The sequence below is a fragment of the Salvelinus namaycush genome, chromosome 31 (genome assembly GCF_016432855.1).
Source record: "Salvelinus namaycush isolate Seneca chromosome 31, SaNama_1.0, whole genome shotgun sequence".
Lineage (NCBI taxonomy): Eukaryota > Metazoa > Chordata > Actinopteri > Salmoniformes > Salmonidae > Salvelinus > Salvelinus namaycush.
The window spans coordinates 22,036,189-22,058,217 of record NC_052337.1 but is presented as its reverse complement, the minus strand read 5'-3'; the positions used below and the strand labels follow the sequence as shown (position 1 = coordinate 22,058,217).

General features: G+C 44.3%; 1 protein-coding gene across 1 annotated transcript in view; it reads left to right on the top strand.

The window, feature by feature from the left end:
- The window catches only part of LOC120025510 (voltage-dependent N-type calcium channel subunit alpha-1B-like), a 207,616-nt gene extending 186,275 nt beyond the window's left edge, over positions 1-21,341 (top strand). Inside the window, exons 36-49 of the mRNA XM_038970078.1 lie at positions 3,524-3,615; positions 3,837-3,987; positions 4,104-4,231; positions 5,935-6,031; positions 8,202-8,307; positions 8,776-8,883; positions 9,487-9,647; positions 10,058-10,221; positions 10,388-10,517; positions 10,643-10,753; positions 11,935-11,973; positions 15,512-15,770; positions 20,449-20,672; positions 20,814-21,341. Of these exons, the coding sequence (XP_038826006.1) occupies positions 3,524-3,615; positions 3,837-3,987; positions 4,104-4,231; positions 5,935-6,031; positions 8,202-8,307; positions 8,776-8,883; positions 9,487-9,647; positions 10,058-10,221; positions 10,388-10,517; positions 10,643-10,753; positions 11,935-11,973; positions 15,512-15,770; positions 20,449-20,672; positions 20,814-21,341 (2,298 nt within the window). The remainder of the gene's footprint in view (positions 1-3,523; positions 3,616-3,836; positions 3,988-4,103; positions 4,232-5,934; positions 6,032-8,201; positions 8,308-8,775; positions 8,884-9,486; positions 9,648-10,057; positions 10,222-10,387; positions 10,518-10,642; positions 10,754-11,934; positions 11,974-15,511; positions 15,771-20,448; positions 20,673-20,813) is intronic.
- Positions 21,342-22,029: the final 688 nt, after the last annotated feature.

Here is a 22,029-nt window from a genome sequence, read left to right as displayed (position 1 = left end):
AGAAAAAAAATATATGAAAAGATATGCGAAGAAAATATGTAAATATATATACACGGAACACAACAAGATAAGCATTTATAATCATAAAGAGAATGTCAATAGTTTCTCCTCTATGGGAGAGACACACAGAGAACCTGGCTCTCTTCTTAAACAGATGGTTCCAATCTTTAAAGTTGATTGCTCATTTAAAAGGAAGCCTATGTGGCAGCAAATCTGATCAATTGTATGCACAATGGAGGTGCGTGCCATCCACTAGATTTGCATGGCATTATAAACCAATGGTAATTGTGTCTTCTGGTAAAAGAGCCCTCATTTAATCAGCGATGCTGTATAATGAGATGCTGTATAATGACTACAGGGCCCCAGAGGGAGGGGTGGATCAGGACACCCCCCACCATGAGTGACAAACTTCATATCCCAATTAAACAGGGAGCCAAAATAAGCTTATCTGGCTCTTTGTTATTATCAGGACTATCTGTGCTTCCCAAATGGCACGCTATCCCCAAATAGTGCCTTTGTCAAAAGCAGTGCACTATATAGGGAATATCAACATTTGTGTGCCATTTGGATATACCCTATACGTGTGGACTTGGGCAGAATACAGGGTGTCACCATGTCATTCAATTCTATTGTTATTAGATTAGATTATAAAAATGTCTAGATAGATACAGTGAACTCCAAAAGTATTAGGACAGTGAATTATTTTTGTTTTAGCTCTGTACTTCAGCAGTGTGGATGTGGTGCAGACTGTCAGCGTTAATTTGAGGTTATTTTCATCCATATCGGGTGAACCGTTTAGAAATTACAGCACATTTTGTATAAAGTCCCCCATTTTAGGGACCAAAAGTATTGGGACAAATTTACTTACAGTTGAAGTCGGAAGTTTACATACACTTAGGTTGGAGTCATTAAAACTCGTTTTTCAACCACTCCACACATTTCTTGTTAACAAACTATAGTTTTGGCAAGTCGGTTAGGACGTCTACTTTGTGCATGATGCAAGTAATTTTTCCAACAATTGTTTACAGACAGATTATTTCACTTCTAATTCACTGTATCACAATTCCAGTGTGTCAGAAGTTTACATACACTAAGTTGACTGTGCCTTTAAACAGCATGGAAAATTCCAGAAAATTATGTCAGAGATTTAGAAGCTTCTGATAGGCTAATTGACATAATTTGAGTCAATTGGAGGTGTACCTGTGGATGCATTTCAAGGCCTATCTTCAAACTCAGTGCCTCTTTGCTTGACATCATGGGAAAATCAAAAGAAATCAGCTAAGACCTCAGAAAAAAAATTGTAGACCTCCACAAGTCTGGTTCATCCTTGGGAGCAATTTCCAAACACCTGAAGGTACCATGTTCATCTGTACAAACAATAGTACGCAAGTGTAAAAACAATGGGACCACGCAGCCGTCATATCGCTCAGGAAGGAGACGCGTTCTGTCTCCTAGAGATGAACGTACTTTGGTAGGAGGGACTGCAGGAGGGACTGGTGCACTTTACAAAATAGATGGCATCATGAGGATGGAAAATGATGTGGATATATTGAAGCAACATCTCAAGACATCAGTCAGGAAGTTAAAGCTTGATCGCAAATGGGTCTTCCAAATGGACAATGACCCCAAGCATACTTCCAAAGTTGTGGCAAAAAGGACAACAAAGTCAAGGTATTAGAGTGGCCATCACAGGGCCCTGACCTCAATCCCGTAGAAAATGTGTGTGCAGAACTGAAAAGGCGTGTGCGAGCAAGGATGCCTACAAACCTGACTCAGTTACACCAGCTCTGTCAGGAGGAATGGCTACCCGAATGAAAGTGATGAAAGAAATACAAGCTGAAATAAATCCTTCTTTCTACTATTATTCCGACATTTCACATTCTTAAAATAAAGTGGTGATCCTAACTGACCTAAAACAGGGATTTTTTACTAGGATTAAATGTCAGGGATTGTGAAAACTGAGTTTAAATGTATTTGGCTAAGGTGTATGTAAACTTCCGACTTCAGTGTTCAAAGCTGTCATCATGGCAAAGGGTGGCTACTTTGAAGAATCTCAAATATAAAATATATTTTGATTTGTTTTAAACTTGTGGTTACTACATGTTTCCATGTGTTATTTTATAGTTTTGATGTCTTCACTATTATTCTACAATGTAGAATATAGTAAAAATAAAGAAAAACCCTGGAATGAGTAGGTGTGTCCAAACTTTTGACTGGTACTGTACAAGTATTTGCCCCCTTTCTGATTTTCTCTATTTTTGCATATTTGTTACTCTGAATGTTAATAGATCTTCAACCAAAACCAAATATTAGATAAAGGGAACCTGAGTGAACAAATAATACAAAATGTTGATAATGAATTGATTAATTTTATAAACAAAGATATGCAACACCCAAAGCATCTGTGTGAAAAGGTAATTGCCCCCTTACACTCAATAATTGGTTGTGCCACCTTTAGCTGCAATGACTGCAACCAAATGCTTCCTGTAGTTGTTGATCAGTCTCTCACATTGCTGTGGAGGAATATTGTCCCACTCTTCCATGCAGAACTGCTTTAACTCCGTGACATTTGTGGGTTTCAGGTCCTGCCACAACATCTCAATGGGGTTTAGGTCTGGACTTTGACTAGGCCATTCAAAAACTTCAAATATGTTTCTTTTCAGCCATTCTGATGTAGACTTGCTTGTGTGTTCTGTATCATTGTCTTGCTGCATGACCCAGTAACGCTTCAGCTCACAGACAGTTGGACCTGACATTTTCCTTTAGAATTCTCTGATACAGAGCAGAATTCATGGTTCCTTCAATGATAGCAAGTTGTCCTGTTCCTGAGGCACCAAAGCATCCCAAGCCATCACAATACCACCATCATTCTTGACCATTGGTATGAGATTCTTACTGTGGAATGAAGTGTTGGGTTTTCCTCAGACATAATGGGACCCATGTCGTCCTAAAAGTTCCACTTCTGACTCATCTGTCCAACATTCTTCCAGGAGTCTTGACGATCATCCAGGTGCTTTTTGGCCAACATAAGTTGACTTTTTGGATGACATGGCTACAGTTATGTCTGGCGAAAACCCAACACTACATTCCACAGTAAAAAACTCATACGGTCAAGTATGGTGGTGGTAAAGTATGGTCAAGTATGGTGGTGGTAATGTGTTGACACACATAGTCTTCTGCCTACTCTGGTAGGATTTGAGAAAAGTAATGATTCGTGGCTAATGTGCTTTTTGGAGATAGCATTACATTGCATCGTATCGAATCGTGCAAAGGCTGATACAATCAGCACTAGCTCCTTGGATCACTTTCTTATACAAATCACTTCCCTATTTCTAACTCGCACAAGTGTGTCTCAAATGGCACCCTATTCCCTACATAGTGCACTACTTTTGACCAGAACCCATAGGGCTCTGGTCAAAAGTAGTGCACTATATAGGGAATGGGGTTCCATTTGGGACACACCTATAGATAACATACAGGGAATCCCTCTAACTGCCATGCTGGCCATTTCTGCTTCCTTCAGGTGTTTGGAAACATTGAGCTGAATGAGGAATCAGCCATCAATCACCACAACAACTTCCAGACCTTCTTCCAGGCTCTGATGCTTCTGTTCAGGTGACCATGTCTCCACATTCTCCATTTTAGACCTTTTTTCACATATCTTTCTATTATTTCTATTGCAGTATAATGTAATACAATAGCCATGTATTTCCTTATGCTCATGGTGGTGTTTGTGGTAGATATACAGTGTCCAATGATGGATATACAGTGCTTACATTGCATGTGTTTGTTTGTGTATATGTGTGTATCTACAATGTGTGTGTGTCCCTTTGCAGGAGTGCAACAGGTGAGGCGTGGCATGAGATCATGCTGTCGTGTTTGAGTAACCGTCCATGTGATAAGCTGTCAGGGTCCGGAGGGAAGGAGTGCGGCAGTGACTTTGCTTATTTCTACTTTGTCTCCTTCATCTTCCTCTGCTCCTTTCTGGTCAGTATGGGCCATCACAAATGAATGACCAATCAGGATGACCAATGTCCAATGATTGACCAATGATCAGCAAGAAAGGACCATTCACCTCTCCACCTCCCTCTCCGTTCCTCCAGATGCTCAATCTGTTTGTGGCGGTCATCATGGACAACTTTGAGTACCTGACCAGAGACGCCTCTATCCTGGGGCCTCACCACCTGGACGAATTCATCCGTGTTTGGGCCGAGTACGACCCTGCTGCCTGGTAGGTATCTTTAATCCTCCTCCAGGTGATTATTATTTTCTTCCCCTGAGTCAAGACAGCGTCAGTTTTAGGTTCAGGAGTGAAGAGGTGAAGGGAGGGACATGAAGTGTCATAGTGAAGGGTATAGCAAATAGTCGGTGACAAATCAAAGATGGCTCTAAGTTCCAGTGGGATGACTCTGTGACGTTTGACAACGATTGACGGGCAGGGAGGGATCCCGTTTTAGTGGGGCTGGGTGACGTTAAGGGCCTCAGAGGCAGACTGATGTAAATCCATGGTTCCGCTCCGCTCAACTCTGCTCGCCATCCGCTAGGCTCTCCTGACGACCCTGAAGCTCCTCTCATTCTGTCATTGTGGAGGGGGAAGAAACTATTTAAATCACACAACACATCTCAGCTGCTTTCCAAAGTATTTATCAGACCCAATGAGAAATACTGGAACTCTAAGAGCAAAAATAGGAAGTTAGGCTGAGATGCAGCAGGGTGAGAAGTCCTAAATGTCCCCAATGCCACTATTCACTATGGGCCCTTGGACTTTATAGGCTATAGGGTTACATTTGGGACACAGACGTATAACCTCCCAGTAACCCTGTAGTCAAGTATGACTATAGATAAGCAAGCTTGTTATTTATACACTGAGTATACCAAACATTAGGAACACCTTCCTAATATTGAGTTGCACCCCCTGGATTTACCTGGTCAGTGTATGTCGTGGAAAGAGTTGTTCATGTTTTCTATACTCTGTGTATATCTGCACCATATCTACAGGTGGGCTTTATTCAATGACCATGACTGCACACAATGGAGGATATACATGTTAAGTCATTGGAAATGGTTGTGTTTGTGTCCTAACCTCCTCTAACCTGTCTTGTCTTTTACAGCGAAAGGATATGCTATCAGGATATGTACAAATTGTTACGTTTTATCTCGCCTCCTCTCGGCTTAGGGAAGAAGTGTCCTAATAGGGTGGCCTACAAGGTTTGCAACCCCACACACCCCTTAATCATGAAGGGATGAGGTTGAAGTGGAGAGTGAATGAATGTGAATGACTCCTAGTGCCAGAGATTCAACCACACACACACACACACACACACACCCACACCCACACACATACCTCCCATACTAACCAGCTGGTGGGTAACCATGGCAACTAATGGAAAACAATGCCACAGTGTAAGTCTCATTACAGTATACTGACCATGCTTCATCATCATCTCTGTTTTCACCATACTGAATGCAGTATGCAGTAGGCCTATATGGTTTTCTCAGAGTAGGCCCAGGAGACTGTTCAATTTGATTACCGCTGATGTCTCGGAGCATGCAGGAACAGAAGACATCTGAACAGTGAAGCTGCAACCTTGCCCTGAGCATACATACATATACATGTACATACTACATACACATCATGATCAATCCAACCTCGTGATTTTGCCATCTGAATTCCCGGAAAACACCCCACCTCTTCCTGTCCAACCCTGTGATCCATCCCAGTCTCAAGCAGGACAGGGATGGCATCCCGCCCCGGAATCCACTGCCCTGGAAATCTAAAATAACACAGATTTCTGTTTTTGTCATTTTCTCTTCTGTTTAACCATCTTCTTTTGGTAATTTCTAACTCTGCCCCCTCCTCCTACCTTACCTGGATTCCTCCAACCCTCTCTCTGACCCCTGTGATCTCCTCCTGTGACTTCTCCCCCTGTGAAGTGGCCGTATGACCTACCTCGATATGTACGAGATGCTCCGTCACATGTCCCCTCCACTAGGTTTGGGAAAGAAATGCCCGCCCAGAATCGCCTACAAGGTAGACCCCCCCCCCTCTTCCCCCCAGCAGTCTTCCTCTCACCCCTGTCACTCACTCCCACCTGCCCTGTATCTCTCCCGGCTTCTATCAGTCTGTCACAGCCACTTCCTGCTGTGCTCTTGTAGTGTCCTTGTTGTTGCTCTTTCTGTCTGTTCTTGATGTTCTCTTCTGCCCTCTCTCGGCGTTTGGTGTTTACTGTGCTCACTTCTCCGTCTGGCCATTTAGACTTGTTTTGTTTTTAAACTAGGTTTTCATTCTGTTCAACTGAGAAGAAATGAAGACTGACAGTTAACACAAGCCACACTATTAACATGAAGTTAGCTAGAAACCCATTGCAGGTTTTGAAAAATCACTGTATAACAAATGTGCCATTTCACATAAAATGAGATAATGAATACAAGGTTAAAAAGTGGCGGAATTCCCCTTTAATTAGTCCTATAGAAAAGTAATACAATTAAAAACGCAACCTTTCCCCTCTAGTCTTCTCCATTCTCCCTGAGTCTATACTCTATGGGATGTTCTGTGTTGTGTGGCAGCATTTAGAGAGCTTGTATTGTGGACCAAGGTAACGATTGTTCAGTACTCAGGTGTTTACCACTGTGAGTGGTTCCAGCATGTACACAGCTGTCTAGATTAATCATTGTTAAAACAGACCTAGCCGTACCCTGGATAAAAGCATCTGCCAAGCGACTAGTTGGGTCTGACGTGTTTGGCTTCTCCAAATATAACTCCTGCTTTTGAGAGATTAATCGACAGGGGCTAGCCTTTTAAAATGCTTTTTTCATAAAAATGTATCATTCTTCCTCCCTTTCTTTGCTGTTGTGGAAAATGCATCTCGCTCAACTCCCTCCCTAATGAACAGAGATACCTGTGTATCTCTGTCCCCCTCTGTTTTCAACTGGCTCTGAGCGGAGCTTCACAATCCCTGCTAAATTACCTTTCTTGTCCTCCCTGTTGGGATTTTTCCTTCCTCTCATCTACCTAACTCCACTTTGTGTGTGTGTGTGTATGTGCGTGTGTGTGTGTGTGCGTGCGCGTGTGTGTGTGTTTTTGACAGTATGTGTGTACCTATATGTGTATATACAGTATTTGTATGTTTGGGTGATGGTCTCACGTGTCTGTGGTTTTCCTGTCTCTGTAGTGGGCACTACATGACATGTCAGGCCATCCACACCTCTTCCTCCTCTCCCCCCTCTTCTCCTTCTGTATTGTAACAGCTCCCGCATGGAAGGACGCTCTCTTGAGCTCAAGGGAGGCTTGCTTGCATGCGCACACACACACACACACAAACACGTCTCATCTGCAATTCCCCTCCGCTTGGCTTGAAGACAATAGGATCCGTCCTTCCCAGTCTCTGCATGTTTTTGTGTGCATCCTCATTCTGCCTCCCCATTAGCCCTGCATCAAGCTCTACATGCATGTATGTCTGAGTCTCAATTGGCAGTCTATTCCCTATATATTGTACTCGTTTTGCCCAGAGCCCTATGGGCCCTAGTCAAAAGTAGTGCACTATATAGGGTGTAGTGTGCCTTTTGGGATGCAGCCTATCACTCTACTCTGCTTGCCTTCTCACAATGAAAGGAGGCTAGGAGGAGTGTGGCCCCATAACACAGACATGGCTTCATTCATTCATCCTTTCATAGCAGCACTACAACATACTACTCCAGGGCTTGCCTTGGATTCATGCTGACATGTGAACTGGTTCTCTCATTTTGTGGTTACTGAATTCAGAAAAGGACTAACTACACTCCACTTCATCCACACCACTCATAGTTTCTATTAAATTGCTATTAAGTCACTTTTCTGTCACTTGTCATTTTTTTTACTCTGAGTCAATAAGATGATGAACTCACCATGCATTTCTCTGAGGAGTCCTAATACACATTGCATTGATTTGTTGGGTATGTCCCCCTCAATGTCCATCTCAAACATTGACCCATAGTCTCCCTCTCACGTTATTTGCATGGAGTGTTGCTCTGAATGTTCTCTTTCCTCTCTGGGATGTCTTGTGTTGTTGTGTTCCTTGAAAGCTATTCTGTGTGCTGGACTGAAACTAAGCGAAGCCACTGGCTGTTAGAAGTCCACACTCACTCTCAAGTGAAACATATCAATTCATTCTGCATGTACGGTGTCCATATTAGGACAGTTTCAGACTGTCTATTCTCCTTAGCGATTGGTTAAGATGAACATGCCCATTGCCGATGACAACACGGTGCACTTCACGTCCACTCTGATGGCGCTCATCCGCACTGCTCTGGAGATCAAACTGGCGTCTGGTCAGTGACCTTCAACCTAACCACCTCTACACAAAAACACACTCCAACCACAGTAGTAGAATGGGAATATGGCAAATACGAATAAATACAAAACATAAATCAAGTTTTAAACAAATTAAAAGGATATATATATTTTTTTAAAGGTACTTGTTTTGTTTACTTACAGAAATCACAATAATATCGTGTCATCATTCAAAGAGGAGGGTAGTGGCCTAATAAACCCGCTGCTCGGTCCAGGGCCATATGTATCAAGCATCAACAGTAGGAATGCTGACTTCGGATCAGTTAAGCCTTTTAGATCAAATTTATGAACTTACATGGACAGGGGGGGACCTGATCCTAGATCAGCACACTACTCTGAGATGCTTGAAACATATTGGCCCTGATGGGGATGTGTGGGACATTAGTTTGTGGTGCTGATGAATGAGTAAGGATGTATGTGAAACCTAGGCGTTTGTCTCTCAACAGGAGTCCTGGCCCAGCGTCTGTGTGACGCTGACCTGAGGAAAGATATCTCCAGAGTCTGGCCCAACCTGCCTCAGAAGACTATCGACCTGCTGGTCACACCATATAAAAGTAAGCCAAGCTGGTGGTGTGAGTGTACGTGTGTGTGTGTGTTTGTGTTAAAGGGTGTGAGTGAGAAACTGAAATGCAGAGCAATAGAGAGAAAGGAAGTGAGAAAGAACTTAGAGAGACAGAAAATACAGGAAATAATATTCAGAGCACTGAGCTTCACCAAAGACCAGTCATCCCTCGAGGGAGTGTGTAGGCTCAACTGCCAGGCTTTCTACTAATTTCTACTCTCTCTTTTTACTGCTTGTTCCGTCTTCTCTGTATGTGGGAGCTATATTTACACACACACACACACACACACACACACATATACACACACACACACACACACACGGCTTGACAACAGTACACTCGCCCTCATTCTGTCTCCTCCGATGCCATCTACTGGTAGTGGAGAGAAGACAACTAGTGCTTCAACTTTTCTCCACTACTCTCTTTCCTTCTCTCGTTCTTCCTTCTCTCCTCCTTTCTTCTCTCCTTCTTCCTTATCTCCTCCTTCCTTCTCTCCTTCTTCCTTCACTCCTCCTTCCTTCTCACCTTCTTCCTTCTCACCCTCCTCACCTTCTCTCCTTCTTCCTTCTCACATTCTTCCTTCTCTCCTTTCAGATGATGAGTTCAATGAGCTTCTTTGCCCCTTTGCGGTTGTAAACCGAGAGCTGACAGTGGGGAAGGTCTACGCTGCCCTCATGATCTTTGACTACTACAAGCAGAACCGGGCCAAGAGACTGGAACAGCAACTGGGACTGGACTTCACAGGGACAATTAAGGTAGGATTGTATAGACGGCTCATCTTTGCCATAATTGCTGCTATGACAGCATGGGCAGTGCCATTGAGGGCTATCTAAACTTCTTCAAAATAGTAAAAGTTGTCAATGGCGCTTCCCATGCTAAAACAGGCTTTGTGGCAAGTGAGCCCTCTATCCACATCTATGGGCCTCAAAAATGCACTCATGCATGGGACTGACTCTCATGGATGTTCCTGAGATAAATCTTCCCATACAGACGAAAGGGCATTGGGTCCTATGGTGTTCTTTTGGGGCCAAATTATTAGCGAGTTTTAGGCTCCAAATCCATTGAATTTGTCACTACTGTGACAGATGAAGGACTAGAAATGGGATGGAATTTAATGCATTCGTAACGTCACTTGATTATTTTCTCCTCTCTGTGTCTCCTGCAGAATAAAAAGGGCCCAGCCTTCTTCCGCCACATGCCCATGACCCATATGCAGGAGGAGGGGACAACAGTCTCCAGAGCCAATCCCCTGCCATCCTCCCAACCTGAACCAGAGTCTCAGCCAGAGCCCATGCCATCCACCACCTCTCTAACCAATGGGGAAGCAGTGTGAGTGCCCACCCATGGGGTTTTCTTAGCAGACATACAGTCATGAATATCAATGGATTAACATTCAAATACTGTACACATGTAGTAAAGCAGGTAGACGTAGCACATCATGTTGTCTAATAATGTAATCTAATATGGGTGGGTGTGTGTGTGTGTGTAACCTCAGACCAAGCACTAGAAGTCCCATAAAAGAGTCAGGAGAGCAACTGTCTCAGGAGGGCCAGCGGTCCAGCAGTAGAAAAAGGATTCTACAGAGGGGCCAGTCAGAGGACGTGCCCTACTCCAACAAACCTCAGGTACTTAGTACATATATTATACCAAAGATGGGAAATATGCAAGCAACCATTCACTCTTAAACCTCTGGTACACATAACTAGTGGTTGCAAACTTTTGCTAAATTGCCTACTGTGTGTTGTTTCAGGAATCAGTGGAGATGAGGCAGGTGGAGAACGGTGCTGATATAGGGGGCTACTCTGGTCTGGATGGCCATGGCAGAGCAGCCTCCATGCCAAGACTGGACTCCCAGTACTATGTAAGTCCTTCATCACTCACCGCCTTACTGTACCCCTATACTCTCTCACATAGGACGCCGCCAAGACCTGATTCTACAAATAGGACAATGTCAACATTAGGGCAATTCTAGTTGTACAGTAGTACACATTATACAGGTTAGGGTTCGTACAACACAGTTAATACTCAGTAGGACTTGATGATGATATTACTATGATACATAGTCAGAGAGGAAGGGAGTGAGGGAAGTAGTAGAAGTGAAAGGGAACATACAGTAGGATAGAGGAAGATAGAGTAGAAGAAGGAAACAAGATAAAGGTAGGTAGAAATTAATTAGTGATGAATTAGTGAAAGCAGCCACAGGCTAACTAAAGCAGAGACGCTGTCTGTCGGTGCCCATCAAGTCATCCTGCTGACCTTGTGTGAATCCCAAATGGCACCCTATTCCCTATACAGTATACCACTTTTGACCAAGGCCCATATGACTCTGGTCAAAACTAGTGCACTATATAGGGAATAGGGTGCCATTTGTTATGTAGACCTTATGTGACATCTCACTATAATATTTCCTCAACAAATCTGAATGTAGAGCCATGTCCCCAGCAACACAGTGAACGAGTATTTTGCATTCTACACAAGATAAAATATTCATGTTTTAAACAACTGATGATAATCTGATTGCCACACTGTGTAATATAATTTACTCAATAATGTAATATGCAAATATCTCTCTCCCCGAAAAGTTCAGGTGGAAAAGTCTGTAGGGAATTGCATAAAACCTTATTTCAACTATGCCCCATTATCACCTTGCTGTTTATAAATGTTGACATCTATTTCCACCTATTTTTTTGACCCATTTGCCTGATTTAGTTTTTCACACAAATGTTATTATATCCATTATAGATATAGTTAATGTCCCAAATTTGTTTTACTGACATTCATTTTCTGTCTTTTTATTTTCATATTTTTCTCCCAGCTCCTGTGGTAAATGGAGTCCTGGGTTCTTACCTCTTGAATACTTTTTCCGGGCCCTTCTTTCCAGCTGTGTGATTGGTTCACACGTCTAACCAAATGAATCCTGTCTGTCTCGCTTTGCTGTCAGTCTGTCTTCCTGTCTCTCCATCCACTCCCATTCCTCCCATCCTCTTCTCCTCTTGACTCCCATGGCTAATGTTGTGCCCACCTCCCTCCTGTGTCTGATAGCGGAACCACCCTCGTCACCTACCTGGGACCTACCTGGCAGTATGTACACCTGTTCCGCCTCTCTTTCTCTCTCTCTTTTTGTATATATCGCTTTCTATATATCTCTCTCTTTCCCTTTCTCTCTCCCATTCCTCTTTTTCCAACTCTGTTTGCCTCTGTGCTCCCTCCATTCCAGAGTTCACACACTCTCAGCATCAATGTTCCCTCTAAACTGCGGACGCGCAGCTCCCCCAGGACTGCCGTGCAGAAGAAAATATCAGCCCACTGAGTGAAGCATGAGTTTGAACTTCACTCAACTTCTTAGAGCAGTGGTCACCAACCGGTCGATCACCATCGACTGGTCGATCTCTAAGGAATTCCTAGTCGATCTCCAAACATTTCTGTAAAGAAAAACGATAAAGCCTTGTGTTCCTATTTTTTTTCATTCGTCTGGGGCTGTTGGCGTTAGGTGCACCCGATTCAGCTGCCCTGCGCTCCGGGTAGGCGAACTGTTGCCATTTTGAACCATTTCATGTGATTGAAGGTGCAAACTCAGGCACCATCAGCCCAGTAAAATAAAAAGCGAATTATTTAAATGTACACTCACTCAGCTGTGCCTCACAAGTAATACAACAACGGATCTATTACCGGTGGGATCATATAGCCTACCTCAAATGTTGAAATATTTTTTTTTTTAAATGTCCCGAACAACAATGCACTGGCAGGGCAATGCAACCAAAGCCAATATGCGGTAAAGTCATGTTAAAAAACATCTGAGTGGTAGATCTCAGCTTGCATTATGACACAGAAAGTGATCTTGACTCAGAAAAGGTCGGTGAACACTGTTCTAGAGTTTTCCCTGTTAACACTATCAACATTTCTCTTTACTGTGGCAATTGTGATCGAATCAACGCAATATTAGCCACTTTTAATGCAACATATCGAAACAAAACAAACTATGCAAGAGCTTTTTTTGTAGGCAGAACGCATCGGCGTAAGATTCAATTGCATTGACATGCACGACTCAGCCCATACTCTACACAGACCGGTGTGACAAAACCAATCAGAGCTGCAGTAGGTCTATATGCAAATAGACCATTGCCATATATGGATCTGTGCCATTTACATTGAACTGGACTGTGTTTACAGCATGAGAGGTTGTGAGTAGATGCGGTTGTTTTGAGATAAAAGTGAGAGCTGCATGTAGCCACGTGTGCACATTTGTTCATATCCTTTGGTAGTTAGTGAGTTATTAACCCAGTTATAGATCATTTGTAGTCAGTAATAGAGGAGTGATTGCTTCCTAAACGTATACATTTCTAGACATCTTTGAAAAGTGAGTCAGGTAAAGAGATTTTTTTGTCTTAATGGAGCAGTGTTGTATTTTGAGATAGGCTTGAAGTAGCCAATAGGCAGAGAGGGGAGCATAATTTCGTGGTATGGGAATAACAATGCATTTTATATTGTAAAATGGTTTCTTGCATCAAACACCACAACATTTTCAGTCACCTCCTTGACTGAAGGATAAGTGGATAAACAGGTTAATGTCAAGCCCTGCATGTTTTTTTTTCAAAACTCTTACATTGAACACCACACCTTGGCTGCTACTGTAGGCTGAATAATATAACAGCTATTTCCATGTTAAAATGTTATGGGATGCATTTTCTCCAATGTTTTTGATGGTAGGCCACTCTGGTAGACCTACATTATGATCAAATAGCCACAGTAGCCTACTTGACCACTGTTAAAACTAACTTAAAGCGGGTACAGCCTGTGTTCACAGTAAACACATGCCGGAAGTTGCAAAGGAATTTTCAAAATTTTCACAATTTCACAATGTTTTCACAAAGTTTGCGCTCAGCAGACCTGAAATTTGCACAGTGCCTAAAACAATTAGAGGGAACATTGATCACTGTCTGTCTGACACTCTTTAGACATTAGTTAAAGCCCATATTGGTGTGAGTATTCAAGAGCCACGTCACCCACAGTAGAACTATTGTTCAGTGTTTTAGTACTTTGAAAGTTCCCCACATACATACATGGTACGCCATTTTCTGCTTCCTTGCCATGAAGTGACATATGACATTTGTGAGAATTAGTGTTTGTGTTGTTTCAGTGGGTGGTGTGTTAATGTTTTAATGTAAGCAACGACTGCTAATTTCCTACTTTCCTACTGACATAACTGTACTGTTGTCTCTTTATTTCCATATGTTGTTGTTGATGTACAATCCACTGACTGAAGCTACTGGCCAGAACTGTGTGATAAGAACTCTTGGAACAAGCACAACAGAGTGTATACCTCAATAATCAATTTGGTTATGATCTATAATATCTGTCAGTTGACTTGTGGCGATACCGATTCAACAATGAAGTAAGAACTCAACTTAGAACTGGTAATTGAACAGGACTTTTATATTGGGAATACTCCCATGCTTTTTCCAGGAGACTACTCAGCGTTATGGGTCAACTATGGCAGGGTGTCACCCAGGCTGTGACCAACAGAGGGGGTGATAACGTAGTTAGTGTTCCAGCCTATCAGCTCAGTTACTGTACCTCCAGTCCAGGCAGAGCTATTCGGTCAGATAAGAATCTGGCAGGGTGGAGACATTTCCTATTAAGCAACTACAGTATCACCCTGATGCTCAGTATTGAAGTGTTTTAGAAATAACTGTAATTATGTACTTACTACTAATGGACCACATTGATAGAAGCTGTTCATTCCAGCAGTCTTAAAATTCATCATGTTGTATTTTGCCATGTTAATCAAGCTTCTTTCAAACACAGAAAAATCAGAGCTTGTCAAGGTGTGAAATATGTTATGGGAAATGTCAACACCCTGCTTATTCGTCACTAGCAGTGTCTCCTGCTAGCATATGACAAGTTTTAACAACATGGACCAAACATTATGTACGCCCAACCCCAAATCAGACCCTACCGCTTACCCCCTATGCACCTGTGTGTATCCCAAAAATGTGATAGATTTAGGTAGTATGGTGAATATGGTATGTTGCCAGTATATTGCCACTTAGCGTGCCAAAGACCTATAGCTCTGGTCCAGGGCATTACATGCGGGTTGCTGATGCTGAGCCTTCCTACAATGTCAGCAAGCCTCACATAATGCCCTGGACCCAAGCTAGCCAGGGGCCAGGGGCAAGGTAGAGTCATTACCATATCATTATCATTTTGATTATACCTACCATATCCTTTCGGTTCGATATCATGTGCCTAGGCCCTAGGGATGGGGGCAAAGGGGTTGATTTGGGATTCAAAGGGTGCCACGCCAATCATTAGTGTTGTGTTCAAGATTAAATATAGTGAGTGGAAATCGCGGAGTGTTTCAGTCAGAAATGTCTCCTCAACATCTGTTTCTGAAGAGGTTGAACGTCGGTCTCAAGCCCAGAGAGTGGTGTCCACCGGTCGATCGTACTTCCTTGTCTGTACTGTGTCTAGTGAACAGTTTGGTGCTTGGTGCTCCAGTCCAGTAGTGCTTTGGTTGTGCTGTATAAAATAACACTCTAACGCTACACTACTATGGTAGCTAGCCCTCCATCTTGTATTCCTCCACTCACTGTTCTTCCTCTTTGCTCGCTCCTCTCAGCCTATTGCTGACATCAGTCCTATCAGGCGGTCGGCGTCCACGTTGGCTTCCCAGTGCCCCCAGGAGATGAGTCTGAGAGACTACACCCTGGAGCGGCCCAGCCAGGCCCAAGCCCAGGCCTCCTCAGCCCCAGGTCAAGCCCAGGACAGGCACCATCACCATCACCACCACCGCTGTCACAGACGCAGGGACAAGGACAGGGACAAGAAGCAGAAGTCACTTGACAGGGCAACCAGCGTTCAGCCTTCTAGTACAGCATGTGAGAGGGGTACCCACATGATGCATGCATGTGCACACATACACACACAGACTTGTTTCACATGGTCATGCAGCAACATACACACTCTCAAAGATATCTCACTCACTGTGGAACCCATGCAGTCCAAGTTGTTGAACTATGAATTCATACAGAAATAGAGTAAGGAAACCGTTCATTCTCAGAAGCAGCAAAAGAGCCCTTGCTCTTGTTCCAAATCGCTTGGACGCCTTTGCATAGTGGCATAAATTCCTTATCGGATTACGGGCCTGATCGGGTTATGAAGGAAAGGGGTTTCTCTGTTGCGCTTCCCAAAGGACTTGAGCCAGGGATTTTGTGTGTCAAGTTTTCCATCTGACTAGCAAAGAGACTTATGAGATCCCCGAGGAAAATCTGCTTTGTGTGGAGTAGATTTTTGATTTGTATTTGCCGTTCTTCTTTGTTCTATGGCCTCAAAAACGGTAGTTATAAAATGTTGGCTAAGCTGCTCCAGTAGTAGCTCCCCTTAGGGGCGACGGGGCGGCCGCTCTACAAACTGTGTACGATGTGAAATCAGCACGTCTCATGTACAGGCTGTGACTGAGTGAGGCTTAAAAAAACTTTCTAGTGGAGAATATCTCTGGCAGCCTGGGCCCCACAGAACATGGGCATCAGCAGCCAAGAGTTTTTTATTTTTTTAAATTTTAATTTCACCTTTATTTAACCAGGTAGAACAGTTGAGAACAAGTTCTCATTTACAACTGCGACCTGGCCAAGATAAAGTAAAGCAGTGCGACACAAACAACAACACAGAGTTACACATGGAATAAACAAACATACAGTCAATAACACAATAGAAAAGTATATATACAGTGTGTACAAATGAGGTAAGATAAGGGAGGTAAGGCAATAAATAGGCCATAGTGGCAAAATAATTACAATTTAGCAATTAAACACTGGAGTGATAGATGTGCAGAAGATGAATGTGCAAGTAGAGATACTGGGGTGCAAAGGAGCACACAAAAAAAACAGTATGGGGATGAGGTAGTTGGATGGGCTATTTACAGATGGGCTATGTACAGGTGCAGTGATCTGTGAGCTGCTCTGACAGCTGGTGCTTAAAGTTAGTGAGGGATATATGAGTCTCCAGCTTCAGTGATTTTTGCCATACGTTCCAGTCATTGGCAGCAGAGAACTGAAAGGAAAGGCGGCCAAAGTAGGAATTGGCTTTGGGGGTGACCAGTGAAATATACCTGCTGGAGCGCGTGCTACGGGTGGGTGCTGCTATGGTGACCAGTGAGCTGAGATAAGGCAGGGCTTTACCTAGCAAAGACTTATAGATGACCTGGAGCCAGTGGGTTTGGCGACGAATATGAAGCGAGGGCCAGCCAATGAGAGCATACAGGTCGCAGTGGTGGGTAGTATATGGGGCTTTGGTGACAAAACGGATGGCACTGTGATAGACTGCATCCAATTTGCTGAGTAGAGTGTTGGAGGCTATTTTGTAAATGACATCGCCGAAGTCAAGGATCGGTAGGATAGTCAGATTTACGAGGGTATGTTTGGCAGCATGAGTGAAGAATTCTTTGTTGCGGAATAGGAAGCCGATTCTAGATTTAATTTTGGATTGGAGATTCTTACGGTGAGTCTGGAAGGAGAGTTTACTGTCTAACCAGACACCTAGGTATTTGTAAATGTCCACATATTCTAAGTCAGAACCGTCCAGAGTAGTGATGCTTGACGGGCGGGCAGGTGCTGGTAGCGATCGGTTGAAGTGCATGCATTTAGTTTTACTTGCATTTAAGAGCAGTTGGAGGCCACGGAAGGATAGTTTCAAATCAAATTTATTTATAAAGCCCTTCTTACATCAGCTGATATCTCAAAGTGCAAAGATACACTGAACCCTGTCTGAGAGGTAGTTGGTGAACCAGGCGAGGCAGTCATTTGAGAAACCGAGGCTGTTAAGTCTGCCAATAAGAATGTGGTGATTGACAAGAGTCGAAAGCCTTGGCCAGGTCGATGAATACAGCTTCACAGTATTGTCTCTTATCGATGGAGGTTATGATATCGTTTAGGACCTTGAGCGTGGCTGAGGTGCACCCGTGACCAGCTCGGAAACCAGATTACTGTCACGCCCTGACCTTAGAGAGCCTTTTTTTATTCTCTATTTTGGTTAGGTCAGGGTGTGACTAGGGTGGGTATTCTAGTTTGTATATTTCTATGTTGGCCTGGTATGGTGCTGTCTTTCGTTGTCTCTGATTGGTGATCATATTTAGGCAGCCTTTTTCCCACCTGTTGTTTGTGGGATCTTGATTTTGTATTGTTGCTTGTTAGCCCTACAAAGCTGTACGTTTAGTTTTGTTACTCTTTATTGTGTTGTTGCTGGTTCACATTAAATAAAATTATGAACGTCTTCCACGCTGCACCTTGGTCCAATCCTTCAAACAACGGGCGTTACATTTACATAGCGGAGAAGGTGCGGTGGGATTCAAAATGGTCGGTGATCTGTTTGTTAACTTGGCTTTCGAAGACCTTAGAAAGGCAGGGTAGGATAGATATAGGTCTGTAGCAGTTTGGCTCTAGAGTGTCTCCCCCTTTGAAGAGGTGGATGACCGCGGCCGATTTCCGATCTTTGGGGATCTCAGACGATACGAAAGAGAGGTTGAACAGGCTAGTAATAATGGGTTGCAACAATTTCGGCTGATCATTTTAGAAAGAGAGGGTCCAGATTGTCTAGCCCAGCTGATTTGTAGGGGTCCAGATTTTGCAACTCTTTCAGAACATCAGCTATCTGGATTTGGGTGAAGGAGAAATGGGGGGGGCTTGGGCAAGTTGCTGTGGGGGGTGCAGGGCTGTTGACCAGGGTAGTGGTGGCCAGGTGGAAAGCATGGCCAGCCGTAGAAAAATGCTTAATGAAATTCTCAATTCGTGGATTTATCGGTGGTGACAGAGTTTCCTATCCTCAGTGCAGTGGGCAGCTGGGAGGAGGTGTTCTTATTCTCCATGGACTTTACAGTGTTCCAGAACTTTTTTGAGTTTGTGTTACAGGAGGCAAATTTCTGTTTGAAAAAGCTAGCCTTTGCTTTCCTAACTGCCTGTGTATATTGGTTCCTGACTTCCCTGAAAAGTTGCATATTGCGGTGCTATTCAATGCTAATGCAGTACACCACAGGATGTTTTTGTGCTGGTCAAGGGCAGTCAGATCTGGAGTGAATCACGGGCAATATCTGTTCCTGGTGCTACATTTTTTGAATGGGGCGTATTTAATGGGGCGTATTTGCTTATTTAAGATGGTGAGGAAAGCACTTTTAAAGAGTAACCAGGCATCTTCTACTGACGGAATGAGGTCAATATCCTTCAAGGATACCCGGGCCAGGTCGATTAGAAATGCCTGCTCGCTGAAGTGTTTTAAGGAGCGTTTGACAGTGATGAGGGGTGGTCATTTGACCACAGACCCATTACGGACGCAAGCAATGAGGCAGTGATCGCTGAGATCCCGGTTGAAGACAGCAGAGGTGTATTTGGAGGGCAGGTTGGTTAGGATGATATGTGCCTGTTTTTACGGATTTGGGGTTGTACCTCGTAGGTTCATTGATAATTTGTGTGCGATTGAGGGCATCAAGCTTAGATTTTAGGATGGCCGGGGTGATAAGCATGTCCCAGTTTAGGTCACCTAACAGCATGAGCTCTGAAGATAGATGGGGGGCAATCAATTCACATATGGTGTCCAGGGCACAGCTGGGGGCAGAAGGTGGTCTATAGCAAGTGGCAACGGTGAAAGACTTGTTTCTGGAAAGGTGGATTTTTAAAAGTAGAAGCTCAAATTGTTTGGGCACAGACCTGGATAGTATGACAGTGTAGTCCATGTTTTCTCACATAGGTCAAAGGTCATCAATACACACTCAAACCCATACTGACCTAATTGATAGACAACCACACATATACCGTACCATTTCACATGGCTCAGAGACTATGATGGCACCCCTAAGTCCCTGTTTGCGCTGTATGACGTCATGTCTGAAATTGCATCCTAATCACCATATAGTGCACTACTTTTGGCCAGGTCCCATAGGGACCTATGGTTAACAGTAGTGCACTACACAGGGAATAGGGTGCTAATTGGAACCTAGCCCTGACCTCCAAGAAGCAGAAACATGATCCACGGAACTGGTGGGCTGGCTGGTCAGCCGTCCACTGATAATGACACAGAGGTGATCTGCAATAGAGATCAGTCTGTGGTCATGGTGTAGTGTAGGTGGAGGGTAGTGTCAGGGGCGCAGGGTGGTTTTGTGTTAGCGTTAGAGGCCAGCAGCAGCTGGGCTTTATTGGGCAGGCCCAGTCAGGGGGATTTATGGACACCTTTGGCAGGGCAGAGAGGGGAGGGAGAGAGGACAGGGAAGGAGGGAGGGAGAGATGAAGACAGGGAGGGAGATGCAGAGAAAGTGATACATTCCTCTGGGACAGATACACCAGGACAGGGCACTGACACATGAAGAGTGAAAAACAGACACTTGAAGCTGTTCTGTTCTGTCGTTGTGGTTTTCATCAGACATTGGATTTTGGAAGAAAATTGAAAGGTCAGCACAAATTATTTTCTGATGTTTTGTCTTTATTCCTTTTAATTTGGTCTGAGGGATGCACATGCACATACTTCACATGCCTGTATGTTACATCAGTCCCTAATACTGTGTGTGTGCCCCAGGTCCGTCTGTTGACCCTCCTGTGGAGGGCTTGACCAGGGAGCGGGCGAGGGAGCATGACCGTGGCCGGCCTCATGAGAGGAGGCACCACTCTGCAGCCGGGGAGACGAAGCGTTACTACTCCTGTGAGCGCTACGTAGGCAGGGAGCACTGCCACACCAAGTCAGCTGGCCCCAGCCGCTCCACCTCCCCTGGAGAGACCCACGACCTAGGTCTCTTCAAGCAGGTGAGTGGCCCTGGAGCTTGGGGGTTGAGGGAGAGATGTTAGTGCTGCTTTAGGGTGAGATGATTTAGGTTAGGGGGGGGGTGATATCCTCTCCATCGCTTCATCTCTACGACTCTCTGCTTTGTTTTCTGTCTCCTGCAGAGTATCGGGATGAGTAAAGGCAGCCAAGTGGTCCTAACCTTTGGATCTAGTCCATCCTGCCGTGGGCGCAGACAGCTCCCCCAGACCCCCCTGACCCCCCGCCCCGCCGTGGCCTACAAGACTGGAAACTCCTTGCCCATGCAGTTTGGTGCCACAGGGCACCAGTCCTTTCTCAGTCGTGGACTCTCGGAGCGTGACGCCCTGCTGGAGTCACCCCCCATACCCGTCACCCTCATTGGCTCAGACCCAAACCTGAGCCCCTGTCTGCGGAACGCCCCTCCACGCAGACTCCCTGAGGAGCCTGACAACTTCCAGGATGCTGTGAGCAACCATGGAGGGAGCCACTCCCCTAGGATCATTGCCTCAGCCTCCCATGGGGCTGCTGGGCCCTCTTTTGCACCTGCCCCACAGGGCCGGGGTGGGATCCCAAACGGGTACCACTTTACTCTTGGGGTCAATGCCGTTTCAAGCTCCAGCCCCAGAGGGACTGGGAGTTTCCGTGAGAAGGAAGAGGATGACTGGTGCTAGTGTAGCATAGTGTGGTTTAGCTAACATCCCCCTCCACATATCTGGAAGCGTTTTAGCTTGAACGTTGATGAACTCGCTCATCTTTTGTACAGATGACAGTACAGTTTTGTCAGTTCCTGTGTGCTCCTAGGTGGCCAAGGGTGAGAGGTATGTTCCAAGATGTGTAAAACATTGAAAAAGTACTCTGAAAAGGAAAATCATTCCCGTTTTTTGTGATGTTTTCTCTTTTCTACACAAAGGACACTAAAGGACAAAGGACACCTGCTATGACATTTTCTCAATTCCTTTCTTGCACTGAAATTAAAGCTTATTTCGATAGTGTGCATAGTCCAGAGGACATGTGAAATCCCTCTTGAATATTTTACCTTGGTTTTATTAGATGAAAAAAAAGCCAAAATGTCTTCCTACTGTCTGTGGGGGAAAACAACTAAGACTTTAAACAGTGTTTCTCTGCAGGATTGAGCAGAAAAATCTTTATTTCACCCTATATTCCAGTTTTAAAAAGGGGCTACATACTATTGCTGTCTAAAGGACAAAACACACTGTGCTGTCATACGGCTAAAAGCAGCTGGTGGCCTCTGACCACAGACCATCGGCCGCCATTTTCTACACAATGAATAGCCAATGTTCTTTGACACCCAGCAGGTGATCTACTGCGTATGGTGTGTTTCCTTTCATGTGTCTGCTG